General features: G+C 43.8%; 1 protein-coding gene across 15 annotated transcripts; it reads left to right on the top strand.

Annotated features, from left to right (window-relative positions):
* The first annotated feature begins 3,201 nt into the window (after window positions 1-3,201).
* Window positions 3,202-17,902, top strand: TEX26 (testis expressed 26). 15 transcript variants are annotated; one of them, XM_081004152.1, is made up of 8 exons: window positions 3,202-3,525; window positions 5,565-5,649; window positions 7,518-7,671; window positions 8,908-9,064; window positions 9,930-10,103; window positions 11,794-11,955; window positions 14,915-14,960; window positions 17,478-17,902. In XM_081004152.1, the coding sequence occupies exons 1-8, from the start codon at window positions 3,396-3,398 to the stop codon at window positions 17,503-17,505; spliced, it is 936 nt and encodes a 311-aa protein (XP_080860278.1). In that variant the 5' UTR covers window positions 3,202-3,395; the 3' UTR covers window positions 17,506-17,902. The 15 variants fall into 15 exon arrangements, 13 of the variants coding, with proteins under 13 accessions (XP_080860278.1, XP_080860279.1, XP_080860277.1 ...); XR_013985920.1 differs by lacking the exon at window positions 14,915-14,960 and adding an exon at window positions 14,350-14,472 and having other exon boundaries at window positions 3,203-3,525; XR_013985921.1 differs by lacking the exon at window positions 17,478-17,902 and adding an exon at window positions 14,350-14,472 and having other exon boundaries at window positions 3,203-3,525.
* The last annotated feature ends 382 nt before the right edge of the window (window positions 17,903-18,284 follow it).

Raw genomic sequence — 18,284 nt, forward strand, 5'->3', positions numbered from 1 at the left:
ACTTAACTGTCCAGGGTCCTTTACCTTTACATGGCTGAGAATATAATCTCTGCAACAAAACATTCCAGGGCAAAGATCTCCTATTCGACGTTGCAACCAGCCATGTCCTCTATTTGAGATATTAGATTCACCTTGTCCCCCAGTTTCCCACCACTTTGCAACAGACACTAAATGTTCTATGGTCAACGCCAACTGAACATGCACCATTCTCATTCAACACTTTCTGAGTTTTCTTGCACCCTTAGTGTTCATTCCTGAGTTTTTCCCCGTATTTCTGCAAACCTTGTTCCACCAAGTATGCTGACAGTAAAGGTAAAAGTAAAGGGACCCCTGACCATTAGGTCCAGTCGTGGCCGACTCTGGGGTTGCGGCGCTCATCTCGCTTTATTGGCCGAGGGAGCCGGCGTACAGCTTCCGGGTCATGTGGCCAGCATGACTAAGCCGCTTCTGGCGAACCAGAACAGCACACGGAAACGCCGTTTACCTTCCCGCCGGAGCGGTACTTATTTATCTAGTTGCACTTTGACGTGCTTTCGAACTGCTAGGTTGGCAGGAGCAGGGACTAAGCAACGGGAGCTCACCCTGTCGTGGGGATTCGAACCGCCAGCCTTCTGATTGGCAAGTCCTAGGCTCTGTGGTTTAACCCACAGCGCCACCCGCGTCCCTATGCTGACAGTGCTCACTCTTAATTTCTCAAGTGTGTCCATTTTGTAACCCTGTTGGCCCTCACCAGCTGTGTTCACTATTAGAAGGAGTGACTTCTGGTTATACTTTCCCCCAGGCACACCTCCTTAACAACAATTCCCAGTTAGTAATGATGGATATCAGAATTTATGTATAATTATGCCACTTTTCCTCCACGTTTGTCAGACAATCCAGCCTGGGATTGGTCTAATAATGTCTGGCAGGAATTCCCACAAGAAAGCTCTTAAAAAAGATGAACTCATTACATTTACTACTCTGCAAAACTTGTTGAAATCAGATGGCCCAGAGAGTGGTATGCTAGAACACTAAATAAGATTTGGCAGAATAAAAAGTTTTCATGAATATGAACGGCTCCAAAATCAGCTCAATGGATTCTGTAACTAGAATGTTGCTTAAAAGCTTTTCTGTGCTACGTGACCTTTTTAGCAGAAGAATGACTGAAAATGTATTACTATGTTATGTCCTCAATGCCCTCATTCCTCCTTCTTTTATTTAAGTCCCCAAACAACAAATTAAGGTGCAACATTAATATGTCTTCAATGCAAAGCAGCACCAACAGGTGAGATCCATTTTCCCTGAAAGTTTAGAGTCTGATGCTGTACCATAAATGACTATTTGCAACATAAATTCTCAAAATGTATCCAAATGTGTAACATTGTCAAGCAAGGTAATTAGTAGGGGGGAAACAAGAACAGGCATAGGCAAACTCAGCCCTCCAGGTGTTTTGGGACTACAACTCCCATGATCCCTAGCTAACAGGACCAGTGGTCAGGGATGATGGGAGTTGTAGTCCCAAAAAACATCTGGAGGGCTGAGTTTGCCTATGCCTGGCTTATATGAATAAAATAATGCTAACTGCATGCATGCTTATATGATGACATTGCAGCAAGGGAAAAATTACGGCAGACTTGGCTTTTTCAACCCTTTGGAATGTTGCAACTAAAACGCAGTGAATAGAGTTTTAATACAGCTGCCAGCATTCCAGTAGAGAAAGACATTTCCAACAATTAAAAACAACAACACCTAAAGCCAAAGTTAGGGGCTTAAGAAGCTCTTGGGCAGTAATATATTCCCCATATATATATATAGGCAGGGATGGGGGACCTGTGTCCCTTCAGATGTGCCCTAATGGCAACTTACAGCAATGGATGCAATATATACAATAAATACCAACCAGGCTTAGTAGCCATGCCAGCCTTATCCTCCATGAATTTATCTAATCCTCTTTTAAAGCTATCCTGGTTGGTGGCTATCACTGCCCCTTGTGGGAGCAAATTCCATAGTTTAACTATAGAGTACCTATATGCATCAACTACACTTTATATTTCCGGGAAGAGAATGTCATACACACATACCATGATCATGTACTATGAAATAACAAAGTTTGTGTTTATTACTTGATAGGAAGCTCCAAGCAATCATGTTTTTAAAAATAAAATAAGTGCAGCTATGTAATACATGCACTTTTGAACATGTTAGTCTCATTCACAGGGTAACAGGAAATATGGGATGTGGAATGGTCCATCTGGGACATGATAATTTTTACTATTTTCTTACAAACAAGGAATTAAGGGATAGCGACGATAGCAGGCACATGAATGACAGGACAATGCTGACACATGCCTAGTTTCTTGCAGTCCATGTTTGAAATGCTAGGGTGGGTAACTACAAATATCCAGATATTCCACCTGTGCCGCAATTCTACTTAGCCTTCACTCCAAAACCAGCAATTGCTGTTGTTTGACATGCCCCACCAGGATTCAGATTCTTTTAGGAGAAGTACAAAACCCCCCAAAAATTCAGACAAAACTTTCCCTATCATTGCATCTTCATGCCCAGCAAAGAAAAGGTGAAGCTCTTAAAAGTTATTTCAGGCAAGCAGCTATTAATGTAGCAGGAATCCTGCATAAAAAGAAGTTGGCAACCCTAGTCTGTTCAATATAATCAGTTCATTTGGGATGGCTGGGGACAAAAGGCAGTCTAGATTCCTGAGCAGAAAAAAAAACCCCTAAACATTTAGCAGGGGTGTGTGTGAGAGCAAGTGGGATAACCAACTCATGTATACAGTTGCAAATAAAACGTTTTAAGTGTGCTTTATGTGCAATATACAAAGTGACTCAAGGATGCAATATAGAACATAATGGCGATGATGAGCCTTATGAAAAATTCAATATATTTTAAAAAACGCTTTTTAAAAAAAGCATTTTCAGAACGGTTTTTATATGTGTGTTGATCCCATCGTGGGAATCTATCCAAAAACTCCAAAATTCAAAAAGAACAGGTATGCCCATCTACTACAAAATAATAATAATTATTATAACGAGCCGTCGGGCATCTTAATAAACCAAGGACTTGCTGTGGTGGACTTTAAAAGGACCACTTTCTCTGGCCACCCCAGAGGCGACCTCCCTCTCTGCCCTTCTGCCTGCTGTGAAACCTCACCCTGCCCTGGCGAGGCAGGAAAGGGTGTAAAGTCACCGGCTCCCTCCCTTGGTCACAATAACAAGGCGGGCGCCGGGGCAACCGAGCAGCCAGCAGCGCCCAGGGTGTCCCCCGCCGCCTCCCGACAGCTCCGCCGCCCGTCTTGGCGCGACATCCTCCTTTCCCCATCTCGCCCCACGTCTCTTCTGCGCCCCCCTCGCCGGCAGCGGAATACAGCGCTCGGGTGGGTTGGAGCTAACCCGGCCCGCATGGAGCCCCCAGAGCGCGAGGCCGGTCCTCTCCTGCCGCCCATCCATGGCACCGCCATGCCGCCGCCACCGGCCTCCATTCCCTTTGTCCCCCCGTGGAGACCCAGGTCAGCGCGGCCGGCGCCCCCGGGTGAGAAAACTTTTCGCGCTTCGCTCAGAGGATTAGAACGCGGGGGCGGGGGGAATCTAGAACGGCCAGGACGCGCAGGCGCAAGGAAAGGAGCTTGCGCATTACCCACCGTGAAGTTCTTTGCCCTTAGCTCCTTGCCAGATAACTTTGCTATGGAAAGCGGGGTAGGGGGTAGGGGGAGCAAGAGTTAGGTGGGATTTGAGTCGGGGCGGGGGCCATATATTGGTTTGATTATGTTATGCATGGTTAGGGTCACAATATTATGCACGCCTGGAATACTTTAATAAAATATGCAAGCTACTCATGAAAGCAGGCCCAGGAGATTTTGGCACCTGAGGCAGACCACAAAATGGCGTCGTCCCCCCCCCCCCCCGCGCCAGGGAAAAGGGGATGAGTGAAGCTCTACATCAGGGACAAGAGGGGAATAAAGAGCTACATCTGGATCTGCTGCCCCTGTGGATCCTGCCGCCTGAGGCGGTTGCCTCACCTTGCCTCATAGGTGGGCCGGCCCTTCATCTTTCTTCGGCACTTCATCTACCTCAAGTTATAACTAGTCATTTCATGGTTCGCCTTAGGTGCCAAAATTTATTGAGCAGGCCCTGCTGGTAACCAGCCGCATGGTTAGAGTGTTGGTCTTGGACTGGTAAAAACCCAGGTTCAAATCCCCACTCAGCCATGAAGGTCACAGTGTGACTTTGGACCTTTTCTCTCTCAAGCTAATCTACCTCACAGGCTTGTTGTGAAGATATGATAGGGAAAGGCCACCATGAGCTCCTGAGACAAAAGGCAAAATAAATATGAATTATGGAAGGTTTTTTAATATAAAAAATTGCATATTAGTACAGTATATGTAATTAATATAAATGTACAAAGTGTCACGTAGCAGAATGCTTTTCTTTGAGCTGAGGCTAAATATATATACACCTGAATATGTGTGGGCCTATGTAAACATAATGTAAACATAAAGGCACAAAGCCCTTTTAATGGTAGAAATCAGGGGTACTGTGAGACTGGGGGGGGGGGGGGATAAAACTTCTTATCCACTGGCATTCAAGCCTGGTGCTTTCCAGAAAAAAATGTACCAGTTGAATTCCTGCAAGTCGTGTTCCTGCAAGGCTTAGCAAATTTGGAAATAATATTCAAACTGGATGAGTAACCCAGAACTTTGGTCGTACTCATTCACACATCTTTTCTTGCAGGCAACATTGTGCAAAGAAGTAAATTTAGTAAAAGAAAAATAATTTTTACTTTTTTTTAAAGTGTATTAACTGTACCTGATTGGTACATAGGCTGTTTAAGGACACCTTCTGGTCAAAATTAAGCTTTTAAAAAGCCAATTGATTCTGAGGATGAGACTAATTTTTATTTTTATTTAGTTTGGAATATACACAAGAGGATTTCTTATTTTTTTATTTTACCATTCTCACAGTTTATGGTCACTGTTACATGGATGGTTGTTGTGAGTATAATTCTACAACTCACATTATGAGAACAGTATATGAGAACACTTTGATAAGTTGCAGAAAGTTATTGGGAGGGATAGGGTACTGTCTCTTTAAATCAAATCAGAATGGATCCTGAATGTTGCTTTGTAAAGGTTCTTTGCAAAGGTTAGAGTGCCAGTTGGCTGGTTCTGAGAGAGAGAAAAGGCAATGCAGAATCGGCAGTTTCGTGAACTGGCTAAAATGTAAGGCTGTTTTCTGTATCTGTAGCTTAAGTGATCACCTCAATGTGACAATAACCATGCAACTAACTGCTGCATGGTTATCTTTTTTTAAAGGAAATAATATGCTTTGGGAAGGGCAATCTCAATCAGGTTCACCTCATGGGAAAAGGAGGACCCTGTGGTTCTGATCCAGATTACCACCTTCTCAAAGGATGTTATTTGCATTGAGAAACAAGCTCCCATTGGTGCCAAGACACTTCAAATAGTTTTTGGGGAAATAGTTCACCCACTGTTTTTCTCATTACTGATTAATAAAAAGAAATTACACTAGTAAGTGTTTAGAATTTATAGCACTTACAGTTGCTGTTTTTAGTAGGCAGACTAAAGTGGGATCCTTATGAAACGACAATGAGACACGATTTTGTCTTTAATCCTGCAACAGATCCTGGTGCAGATTGGTAAGATGATACCGATTTAACTTATTCAAACCATTCAAGCATTTTTTCAAAAGCCTTTGCTGTTTGGCTCCTTATATTAGCATGTATCTTAAAACATTACCTTCCCCATGCTGTATCTGATTAGCACCACTAGAAAAGGAAAGTGAAGATAAAAGATTGTGTAAAGTAACAAGTAGTTTGGCCCTATAACTATCATGTGGAAATAATATTTAAAATGCTTCACTTTGGAGACTATATAGAACGCTCTGCCCTGAATACAACTAGAAATTGAACCCCTGTTACCTTTTGGGTCTGGAATACAAATGTTGTTTAAGGCTGTGAAATTCTGGGCTGGAGGGGCTCTGTGCACTTTTAATGTCCATGTAGAGACATTTGGCAGGTGGGAGCTCCTGCTGTCTTCTAGAGGTTGCCTTGCCACATGCAATATGCCACCAAAAATAGCACAAGAAGCTGGCAGAGCAGAGCTGGCCCTCCAGATGTAGCCAACAACCCCAGCCAGCATAGCCAATGGTTAGGGATGATGGGACTTGTAGTCAAGCAACATCTGGAAGACCAACTCCCCCACCCATCTTATGAAACCATCACAGCTAGCAAATTTTGCTCTCACTCCTCCCTTTCCTTCCATTCACAGTTCCTTCCTTTAAAACATTCCTCTCTGAAATGTCCAATTGTCTACTCTGACTGGCAGCAGCTCTCCAGTGTGGCAGGTGCAAGTCTTTAACATACTCTGATCCTTAAACTGGAGATTCCAATAACTGAATCTGGAACCTTCTGCATGCAAAGCGTATGTTCTCGATCACTGAGCTATGGTCTCTTTTCCACCTCTCCCTTGTCTCTGGTTCCCAATGGAGGGAAGGCCTCAGCACAGTGGCAGAGCATATGTTCTGCATGCAGTCGGTCCCAGGTTCAAGTCAAGTAGGGCTGGAAATGACCCACATCTGAAACCCTGGTGATCTGCTGCCAATTTTGTGTGAAGATCAGTGATGGAGCAAGCCGATCAGGCGCCTGAGGCAGCACATGTGCCCTGTGCCCAGGGGCGGGGGCCAGCTTGGGCAGGATGCTCTGCGGGGCCTCCGAGGAGTCTGCCTGCCTCCTCAGCCGCTCTACAGCTGAGGGAGAGGAGGCGGGTGGACCTAGGAGAGATGTGTGGCTCGGGCACTCTGCAGGCCACGTGGTGAGTGCCGCCCAGCATTTTGTCACCCCCCTCAGTAGTGACACCCGGGGTGGCCCGTCCCCACCGCATCCCCCTTCCTCCACCCCTGGTGAAGACAATACAGTCAACTCTTGTTATGTTTGGTTCAGGGTACGTTCTTTCAGGATACATCCTGCGGCGACCCGGAAGTAACGGAACAGGTTACTTCCAGGTTTTGCTGTTCGCGCATGCGCAGACGCTCAAAATGACGTCGTGCGCATGCACAGAAGCAGTGAATCATGACCTGCGCATGCACAGACGCGGGTTGCATTCTGCTCATGTTGGGAACGGGGCTACGGAACGGATCCCATTTGCAACCAGAGGTACCACTGTACTCAGCTAGATGATCCAACTAGAATCAGACAGTTCTTAAGTACAGTCATACCTCGGGTTACAGACATTTCAGGTTGTGTTTTTTCGGGTTATGCACCGCCGAAACCTGGAAGAACTGAAACGGGTTACTTCCGGGTTTCAGTGGTCGTGCATGCACAGAAGTGCTAAATTGTGCTTTGTGCATGCGCAGAAGCGCCGAATCGCAACCCGCGCATGCACAGACACACAGATGAATGGATCACGTTCGCAACCCGAGCGTCCACTGTACTGTACTTAAAACAGGAGCAGTTGAAAGGTAGCAGCCATGACTGTATTTCATGAACATCTCAATTGTTTCTTGCAGTGCCAGAGCAGGCAAAGGGCATGTCATTCCCTTTCAAGTAGATGAGCCTACTGGAAGGAATAACTACAGAGATGAGTTCTGTTGGAAGCCTTATTCCAAGACTGAACCTATAAGGGCTGGCTCTGCAAGGAGAAACAATCCTCAGCCTGGAGAAGTAAGGAATGCACCTGTTGTACCCAAGCTTTTACATGTGCTTTGCATTTTACTTTTATATGAAATGACCTATTGGAGGATATCTGATTTTGGAAACACCAAATCATCAAAGAGGATTGTCAGGGGAAAGGAAAGACTTAGCAACCAGAAACATGCAGCCCAACTCTATGCGTGTTTACTCAGAAGCAAGTTTCACTTGAGTTGAATGAGATGCCAAGTAAACATGCTAATAGCCACTTTGCTTCTGGGGCAGGTAGCAGCTGTGGGGAATTCAATCTGGATTTAAAAGACTGTCAAGGCAAAAGGTTAGATCTGTTCTTTTCCCAAGCCGCAATCCTACTCTGGGTTGGGCTGAGGGGGTTGCAGTGCCTGAGATTTAGTAAACAAAAGCCAAGCACACAGGAACCCATTGTCACATCTAGTTTGGCCTCAGCAGAATTTGGGACAGTCATGCACAAAGCATAGGGTTGTAGCTCAATAGCAGAGCACGTGCATTGCATGCAGAAGGTCCTGATTCAACCCCCAAGAACTTGAGGTAGGACTGGGAAAGAATCCTATCTGAAACCTTGAAGAGCTGCTCCCAGTCAGTGTGATATATCATTGTTGCAGGGGGAAAAAACATATTTGCCTAGCACTGAAATAATCACATGGTTGGCTCAGGCAGGTCTCCTTGGGGAGAGCATTCCATCATAAATGGGGAGCTACTGCAGAGAAGACTTGTCACTGCTCTCTAGACCTTCCTTGAAGGTGGTGTTTACAGAGGACTCAGATGGCAATCTCTGGGTCTGGGTGGGTACCTATGAGGAAAGGTGGTCCTTTAAAGCCGTCTAAGGCTTTAAAGCTCAAAACCAACACTTTGAATTGGGCCCAGAAACTAATTGGCAACCAGTGTGGTTGTGCCAGGACCAGCATTATATGTTCATAGTTTCTTGTTTCAGTTAACAATCTAGCTTCTATGTTCCGCACTAAAACTAAATGGGCCGATGGTTGCCCAAGGAGGAACTCAGCGAGAACTTCTGAGCACTTTGCTTATTCACTGTGGTTATTAAACCACAGTTTGCTCTTAACTGTGGTTTAATCTGACATGTTTATAGGTATTTTCCTTAGAAAGAGGAAAAATGATTATTGAACAACAGAGCATAATAAAGTAGAAGACCGGTTTATATGAAATGCATTTTTAATCAGCATTTTCATATTCAGTCTCTCTCCTCCCCCTCCCCACTTTCTACATTGTTAGCGGTTCCTGATTTGGCAAATGCCTCGAGAGGAAACACCAATATCTATAGAAAGTTATTCACCTTGGACGAAACCTATTAGTAAGCAAGAGATCGAGGATGTATTAAAAAAACAGTATAAAACAGCTTACGCAAGAGATTATTTAGGAATACAACCAGGTGAGGACTTTGGCTTCCCTTCCTTCTTTGACAATGTTATTATTGAGGTCAAGTTGAGGTTTACGGCTGCATCTATAGTTGAAGGCCAAAGAGGCATGTTTCAGTCAGAAACATCTCCAGTCTGGCATGGAAGATAGCATTTAACTTAGATTCTGTATGTCCTAGAATCAAAGAATCATGCAATTGTAGAGTTGGAAGGGATCACAACACCCTGCAGTGCTGGAATCTTTTGCCTAATGTGGGGCTTGAACACATGATCCTGAGATTAAGAATCTCATGTTTGGTAAAGAAATCATATGCATATGTCCATGATGACTGGAAACCAAGCTTTATGAGGAATGGCTGAAAGAACTGGGTATGTTTAGCCTGGAAAAGAGGAGATTGAGAGGAGATATGATCGCCACCTTCAAATATCTGAAGGGCTGTCACATGGGAAATGGAACAAGCTTGTCTTATGTTCTGGAGGGTAGGACTTGAACCAATGGCTTCAAGTTACAAGAAAAGAGATTTTGACTCAACATTAGGAAGAACTAACTGTGTAACAGAATCCCTTGGAAGGTTATGGACTCTCCTTCCTTGGAAGTTTTTAAGCAGAGGTTGGATGGCCATCTGTCATGGATGCTTTAGTCAAGATTCATGCATTGCAGAGGGTTGGACTAGATGAGCCCTTGGGGTCCCTTCCAACTTTTTAAGAAGTAAGCCTCATTAAGTTCCATGGGACTTAATTCCCATGAAAGTGTGTATAGGACTGCAGCTTAACTGGCTTTCTGTCATTTGCTTTTTGCGTGATTTCTCCTCCACATTTTTTATAAAAAGAAATTTATTTGCTCTTTACATTTGCCGCATCGCTACTTTTTCATTTCAGGTGCTCCAAGAGATGGTGTTCCTGCTCCTTCAGACTGGAAAATGTTAGTCCCCAAGCCACCAGATACTGAATTCAGGCATAATTACCAGCCCCAAGTCAATAATCCAGATTTAAGGGACTATACTTGGAAATATGGATGTAATGCGAAGCGCCATATTCCAGTGAAAGGCGCTGGTAAGGATATTTTTGGGTGCAATAAAATAGATGAAACTCTGGGTTTGAAGCCCAGTTTTAGAATTTGGTTCACTGAACCCCATTTTCTTGCAAATGTAGGCAGATAATACTTTCAAGGTTAGCTTTGTTTACATATTTGAGCAGTGATGCTGAGGTTTCCAAAGAAAATGAGAGAAAGAGGATTTATTCTCCCAAGAGCCACTTAGACCCAGTAGGTTGCATAGGAGAATTGCTCTTACTATGGAATAGGCAACGGTCTTGACATCCACCACAATGAAACCACGGCACCAAGTATGGGGGGCAGTGGGGGCCAAGGTCCCTCCCAAAATTTCAAATCAGAGGGCCAGGCCCTGCAAACTTTTCCAACGGCCATGTATGCACACCATGGGGCGTGCACACGCATGTCAGCATGCCCCATGGCATGCATGGACGACGTCTGCACACCGCTGGGGGCGCTGACATCATGCAGCCCTGGGCCCCCTCAGTCACAGGGACAAGGCGACACATGTGGTTAGCTTGAAGGAAACTCGCCACTAAATTATTCTATCATTGCTTTATTTTTAAAGAACGTTTTAATTTTAATTTTATTTTTAAAGGGTATTTCCAAGAAAAATATCCAAGGTGGCTTACATCAGCATAATTACCGTATTTTTCACTCTATAAGACGCACCAGACCATAAGACGCACCTAGTTTTTGGAGGAGGAGAACAAGAAAAAAAATATTCTGAATCCCCGAAGCCAGAACAGCAAGAGGGATCACTGCGCAGGATGAAGGCTCCCCCTGCCCTGAAGACGCTTCGTGCAGCTAAGCCAGAAGCCAGAACAGCAAGAGGGATCGCTGCGCAGTGATCCCTCTTGCAGGTCTGGCTTCTGGGATTGCTGCGCAGCCTGCATTCACTCCATAAGACGCACACACATTTCCCCTTTTTAGGAGGGAAAATGTGCGTCTTATAGAGCGAAAAATACGGTAATCATTACAGTTAACAAGAGAAACCCAATCCACCATATAACCTAAAATAGGTTCCTTCCCACTCCAGTATTGTCCTTGCCTAAAAAGAGGAAAAGAAAATATAGCTGCTTCTTTATATCCCCTAATTCAGCATTGCAGGCAATATTGAATAGAGAATGTGTTGACTACGTTTCACAAAGGGCTAATAATTATTACATGTTATTATAGGGAAGTTGTACTTTCACAGCTATCAATTATGTGCTGTTTGAATGCCTGAAAAAGGCAAACCAAGTACTATCTCACAGAAAGAATTCTAGACTCCATATAATTGAAAAACAAGTGCACATCTGGAAAAGTACATGTGCTTTGGAAATTGTAGATCATTATTAACTAAGTCCCTGCCTTTGTGAAATGTTAGGTCCTGCATATTGATTTGTGATTTTATTTACATTAGTGCTTGTTATAGGCAAAGGTGTCATTGGCTACATTCACGTATGAGTTCCATCAGTAGAAATCACAGCATATGAGTTATTGATCTATAAGGGGAAAGTCCATCAGAATCATGCTCCACCGTTGTGGGTACTCCTGAACAGCAGACCACCTGAGAGGCATCCTTTGTCTTTATTATGACAAAACTTGGAATTGGAAAGCCAGAGCATTCCAGAGGAAGGGGCGGGGGAACAGTGGTGTGGTTTCTTTATTTCATGGTTTCACTTCTCTCTTTTTGGCTTCTCTTCACAGTTCCTTCAGTATCTTTTGCTCAGATCTGGAATCATGAACATACCAAACATCTGACCACATACCAAAGAGATTTTGGGAAAGATTATAATGAGATCCTGTCTGTTTTGAATTCTTTAGACCCAGAAGAAATTAAAGCATATGTGGACAGAGCTCCTCATCCAGGTAGGTGGGGGTGGAGGATAATAAACTGTGTAATAGGCATTGGGGGAGCCAAAAGCAGCGAAGACTTCCTGAATGACAAAATCTTCTAAGTGTTCTCATTTTTCCATTTGTAGAGCTGATCTGATTCTGTTTGCTCAGCCAAATGAATTACTTGACAGTTTTGAGACTTAAAACATGCAGTTTCAACTACTATAGATTCTGTGCCTGTGTTTGTCTGCAGGGAAGATTGTAGGACCAGGATAGTTTGAACAATGTACATGATCAAATTAGTCATAATATTTATCTCCTGCCCTATGTCCAGGAGATTAAAATGATGCAAGTGGCTTCTGCAACAAAATGTTGCAGTTTATCTTGGATGTGTGTAGCCATCCATGGCTGAGCAGGTAGAAAACTCCCCTAAAAGTTAGCATGAAAGACAGGAGTCTCTGCTGTAATTTGGGTCCATGTCCACAATTTTGGTTTTCTAATATTTCCAGGGGTCCCCAGTTTGCATGGCAGTCAGTAGAGCATAAGGCTCCTGCATGCTATTGAGTACTTGAATTGACCTGGGAGGAAGTATGAGAGGGAAATTAAGTAGATTGACCTAAGAGGGGATTTCTCACTGGAGGAAGCCAACTCTACTCTCTCAGCACAGCCCTCCAACTTGTAATAGGGATATATAACATAACACAATGCTGTTGCAGGCTACTTCCTCAGCCCAACATGCAATGTGGGGATAAAAACAGTGGATTAACATTGCAGGGTTGTTGTATATTACACACAGCCTCTGCCTAATTCCCAACTGCAGTAGTGGTCTAATACATCTGGACAACACTCCAGAGTTGTAAACCACTTGCAGTGTTTAGTGGGATCTACACTGCAAAGCTGTCATAAACTGCCTTGTCCCAAGCACAGCCTCTCCAACTTCCAGTATCGGGACAATTGACATCATTTGCTTTGGAATTTGCATTAGCTGGTTATTTTTTTAAATGCATGTTTCACCTGAAATATTAACTGAGTTAAAACAGCAGGAGCTTTTCTCTTTGCTGCTACTGCTACCTTTTGGGGGTTTTTTAGGGTGGGTGGGGTACTGGTGCCCAAATCCAACTACATTAAGAATTTAGATTTGTCCATTGATGTCTATGGGCAGTTCTCACTTCCATCCACGAGGTCATGCTCAATGCAAAGCAGGACATGACATATCCAGATAATGTGATAATTCTCTCCTTACTTTTTAAATCTATGTGTCTCTTCCTCCATCTTCCTTTTCCAGGATACTCCATTCTCCCTCCTGTGGTCCCACCCTTAAACTGTCAGTCGGCACTCAAATGCAACTGAACATTTCTCAGTCTTCATCGGGATGTTTGGTTTTATTTTCTACTCCCCCCTGGGCTTTCCCCCTAAAGATCTTTCCTACTTCTGCTGACCTCTAGGTTCCTCTGAGTTTGCTGATATATCTTTCTGTTTGTGATATTGTTTTGGCTGTGCATGTTTTTGACTGAAGATGGGAAAGAATGAGGACAAGTTGGGGGTCTTGAAAGAAAAAGTTGTGTGTATGTGTATGTTTGGAGAGGGGAGCCTTCAAAGCTTTCCCTACTCCGAGTAAACGAGTGAGTGGCAGCTGCCAAGAGAACAAGTGAACTGGTAGGCAGGTTGCTGGCGAGAGAACAAGTGAATGGCTTGTGAGAGGCGGAACAACAGAGAGCCTACTGGTGAATGAATACATGAATGGGTGGCTTGCTGACTAGTGAGTGAGTGAGCAAGTGAACGGGCAGGTGCTGGCTGATGCAAGAGTCAATGAATGAGCAGGAGCCATGGGGGAGAGCAAGGCTGCATACACACCAGACATTTCAAGTATGTGGCTCGCCCCAAAGAATCCTAGGAACCGTAGTTTACCTCCCACCGGGCTACAATTCCCAGCACCCTTAAGAAACTACAGTCCCAGGATTCTTCGGGGGAGTCATGTGCTTTAAATGTATGTTGCATATGCAGCCCAAGATAGCATTTGTTTGCTGGCTGCTGAGAGAGAATGGGCAGTGGCTGGCTACTACCAAGAGAGCAAGTGCATGTGTCTTTATATCTATGTGTCTCCTCTTCTACCTTTCCCCCATCTCTCTGTTCCATTCCCCTTTCCTCCCAGCTTTCGGGGTTTCTTTTTTAACTCATCCGGCAGAAAGCATTCTGTGGGCCCTGAGTATGCTCAGCCCTCATTGGGCTGTTTGAAGGGGAGGGGTCTTCTTCTCCATTTCTCTCTCTCTAAAAACCTCAAGGTTACCCCTGGTTTGCTGATACCTCCATGTTGTGCATGACTATTGTCATTTTGGCTACAAAAGTAATGGCACTCAGAGAACTGAATCATATTTGGGATATTGGATGATGCATCACTAGAATGATATCCTAGCTGTTCCCATCTAGGTGGCTGACTAGATCCAGGTCTACTTAGTGACAGAAGCACACCAGGCATCTTTGTTTCCTCCTATTAAGTTTGATGTGATGGCCGAATTATCTGTGCTGTTTTGGTGACTATATACGAAGCCAGTGAGTTATTTTCTCCACCTTCCCTCCCGCTTTGTAGGGTTTTTCTGGGGCTTTCTCTCTGAAGGGTTACAGGGCAGTGCTCTTTCTCTTTTCCTTTGCTCTGTGATGATTGCCATATATTCTTTTTTTCTTGAAAGAGGCTCTGTGCATGGCAGAGATTCAGCAGGCTCCATTTTCCTCCAGATGGAGCCGCAGTAACACAGGGATAAGGGAACCTATGGCACTCCAACTCCCATCAGCTCCAGCCAGCATGGCCAATGTGCTAGGGATTCTGGGAGTTGTAGTCCAGCAACACTGGGAGGGCCACAGGTTCCTCATCCCTGCAGTAACAGGTGGAAAGCTGCACCTTTTGAATTTCTGCTTCTCATGCAGCCGCCAAAGGCACAGACCCTCTGTCAAGGAAAAACAACAACATATTCCTAGCCTATTTTTTATTTTCCAGGTATTTCCTATAGGAAGCCCAGAAGGATTTCCTCTGAAAAATATAGGTAATGCCCAATAGCTGATGCAATGATTTTCACAACTGCTGCCTCCTGCCCTGGTCCTCCTCTGGTCCTATGACTGACCATCCCCTTCATTTGTCACATCCTTCGGCCATTTGGAGAAAACCGGATTATCACACTGCCTCATAGCAGGCTGTGTGTGTGGCAGGACCTGAGGAGTAACAAGGAAGGAGAAACTGTAGAGCGGCTCAGGGTGCATATGCTTGGGCATAATTTTACAAGTGAGCCCGCTAAAGGCTCACTCACCTCATTTATCACAGAAAAATATATCTCACTGCCTAGTCGGACTCACAGGAAACATAGTCTTGTTTACAGCAGAAACCAGAGGAAGGGTCAGGACAGGAGGCTCTAGGGATTGGTAGTGGGCATGGGCCTAGACCAGGGCTTTTTTTCAGCTGAAACTCAGTTCTGGCACTTCTCAGGTGGGTGCCATTACCAATTCAGAGGTTCGGAGGGTGGCAACACGAGAATGGGCCTTCTCTGCAGTGGCTTCCTGTCTGTGGAATCCTCTCCCCAGGGAAGTTTGCCTGGTGCCCTCATTATACACTTTTAGGCGCCAGGCAAAAACGTTCCTTTTTAACCAGGCCTTTGGTTGATCCAATTTACAGCCTATGCCCTTTTAAAATGTGTTCTTTGTGGGGGGCTATTGGGTTGTTGTTTTTATTTTTATTAGGTATCTTGTGGTTTTATATCTTGGTTTTATTCTGTGAAGCACCCTGAGACCCCTGGGTAAAAGGCAGTATATAAATTCAATAAGTAATAATAGTAATAGTAGTAGTAGTAGTAGTAGTAGTAATAGTAATAATAATAATAATAATAATAATAATAATAATAGAAGAAGAAGAACAAGGGAGGCCTTCATAGTGAGTTCCAGCACCCCTTTTTCTAGAAAAATAGCACTGGTCTAGACAGGTGCCTGATTATGCCAATCCCTAACATCAACCCTCCAGTTTATATCAGGGGTGGGGAGACGGTAGGCCAGGATCTATGGGCAATCTCTGGATGACTCCCAGTACATTGGCAAGGATTTCTGACTCCCACTTGTTTAACAGTGACAGCAACAAAATGACTCCCTGCCCCCCCTAATTATGTGGCTGAAATAAAGAAAATAGCTGTGGGGTGGTAACAAAGAGTGGATTTGTGTGTGGAAGCACTATGAGATCAGTTTCAGTTCTGATACTTGGAACAATTTCCTCATCACAACATTATTTAATTCTAAGGGTATGCTTGCACCTGATGAACCTCTGAGTTCCTGTAGGGAGAGGAAAACAAACTTGCATGAGCCTAGACATCTGTCTCCCCCTGGTCTGTATGACAAAAGTATTTCTGGTTAGAAGGATTGATTTTGTTACAGGCTGACTAGACAGAGTTTGGGACAAACTGGACACAGCATTAAGTTTGTCTTTGCATCTAATGTGCACATGACTGGCCTACGGGGTTTTGATGCCTAAGATTTATCTCAATGAGCTCAGCTACTACTTGAGCTACTTACTGCTTCCAGGTAGTTGGTGTGTTGCTTTTACGTTCTCCTGGTGTAACAGATGACTAGATGCCCTAGGTAGCTGGTGGGCTGGCACACTGGAGGGCCTAGACAGGTGGACACTTCTGCCGTCACCAATAGTTTAACCACCCAAAAGCCCTAGCTAACCAAAAGCGGGCAAGTGAATGAGTGGATGGGGGAATGACTGGTTGAGTGAGTGAATTAGTGAATGTGTGTGTGTGTGCTATTTATAGGCCACTTTTCTGAGCAAAGCTGCAGAATTACAAAATATAAACACGAAACAATTTTTACAGGTATCCCGGTAAGTAAGTCAGTGAGCAAATGGATGCGCAAGTGAATGGGTGAAGTGTAAATAAAAGCGAGTGACTGTGAATGGGCAAGAGAGCTCAGAAACTCAAAGACTGGAACATTGGGGAAAGTGGAGGGAGGATCAGTGCCTTTGCCCAACTATCTCAATTTTTGCCCGCCCCTGCCCCCCAGCTGCTTTTGGCCCATAGCTATGCCCAGCAAAGTAGAGAAAGCAAACAGTTGCAAGCCCAGCAAGTTCCAAGGGAGACCAGTGAGGTGCCACACAAGGGTCCAACCATGGGACTGGGCCACACTGGAAGAAGATTCTACCTCTTATACATTAATGGCTTCCTTTAAACTAATTATAAGGGAGAATTCCTGTTGCTTCCTTCAGTACACTAAGATCCATCCCACACAATCATTGACATACTGTACCAAAAGGCAGTGGAAAAACTGGAGATTCATTGACCCTTTGGAGTCCAGTCCAGTCAGCTCTTTCTGATCCAGCAAGGGAACAAGTTGCTTGAAAAAGAAAAGCCCAATGTAAAACAAGCAGAACATATACAAAAAAGCAAAGATACGTTAATGTCATATCTGATTTGACCCTTTGATATCCCACCTATTTCCTGTTCTAATGTGAAATCATTATTGATGTTGCATATGTCTGGTTATTCTAGCTTTAGTGATACATTTTCTTTCACTTGTTTGTGCAGAAAAAACCATCCTTCAGAACTTCCTTGAAAGGGTCAGCGGGGACAAGAAATTCCAAAGGCCTTCCTCATCGAAGAAGCCGGAAGAAAACCCAGTCAAATGTGTCTAATAGCTTTTAGGAGAAAATTCAGCAATATTCTAGGAGGCTGAATTACACTTGAATACCCTTGTGGTCTTTCTTTATAGTAAACCATTTGAAGAGCTACATCAAACTTTCTTATACTTTAGGTTTTCTTTTGAAATTGTAAAGACTGCAGTGCTACCACTGCATTGACCTTGGAAATATAGTATGGATTCAGGAACTTTCATTCCAATCAGAGAAGATCTTACATATTCCATATATTTGCAAATCAAATATTTTCCCCACCCTATTATCATTTCCTTGTTATAATGCTACTGCAATTTAAATAAAAAATAATTACGATAATCTTCTTTTTAAAAAATAGATTAGTAAAAGAGAACTTTTATTCTAGCTTTAATTTTGCTCTTCTACTAGATTATATTGGTTTCTGGATCTCAGACATTTTAATTGGGACTATGACCTTTAAGTCAATTAATAATATGAGTTTTACACTACATGGATTTTTACAGTGCAAGCCTTTATATGTCTACACAGAAGGAAGTCCCATTGAGTTCAGTGAGATTTACTCCCAGGAAAGGGGTAATGGGTTTGCTGCCTTTAGTCAGTGAACTAAACAATTAAATTTGGAAATGAGTGAAAATAATAGTTTTGAGGGCAAAGTATTCCCTTTGTTTTTAGATTATGTGCACATGTGTTGTAGAAAAAGAATGATCTTCTAACACAGCAA

The sequence above is a fragment of the Podarcis pityusensis genome, assembly GCF_964106645.2.
Source record: "Podarcis pityusensis genome assembly, chromosome: 4".
Taxonomy (NCBI): domain Eukaryota; kingdom Metazoa; phylum Chordata; class Lepidosauria; order Squamata; family Lacertidae; genus Podarcis; species Podarcis pityusensis.

What these genes read in the sequence shown, in the direction of transcription:
- TEX26 (XM_081004144.1), top strand. Translation starts at nt 3,396, where the DNA reads ATGGAGCCCCCAGAGCGCGAGGCCGGTCCTCTCCTGCCGCCCATCCAT. An exon ending in ACAATCCTCAGCCTGGAGAA is followed by an intron (nt 7,672 to 8,907) that starts GTAAGGAATGCA and finishes CTACATTGTTAG; the next exon opens with CGGTTCCTGATTTGGCAAAT. An exon ending in GGACAGAGCTCCTCATCCAG is followed by an intron (nt 11,956 to 17,477) that starts GTAGGTGGGGGT and finishes TTGTTTGTGCAG; the next exon opens with AAAAAACCATCCTTCAGAAC.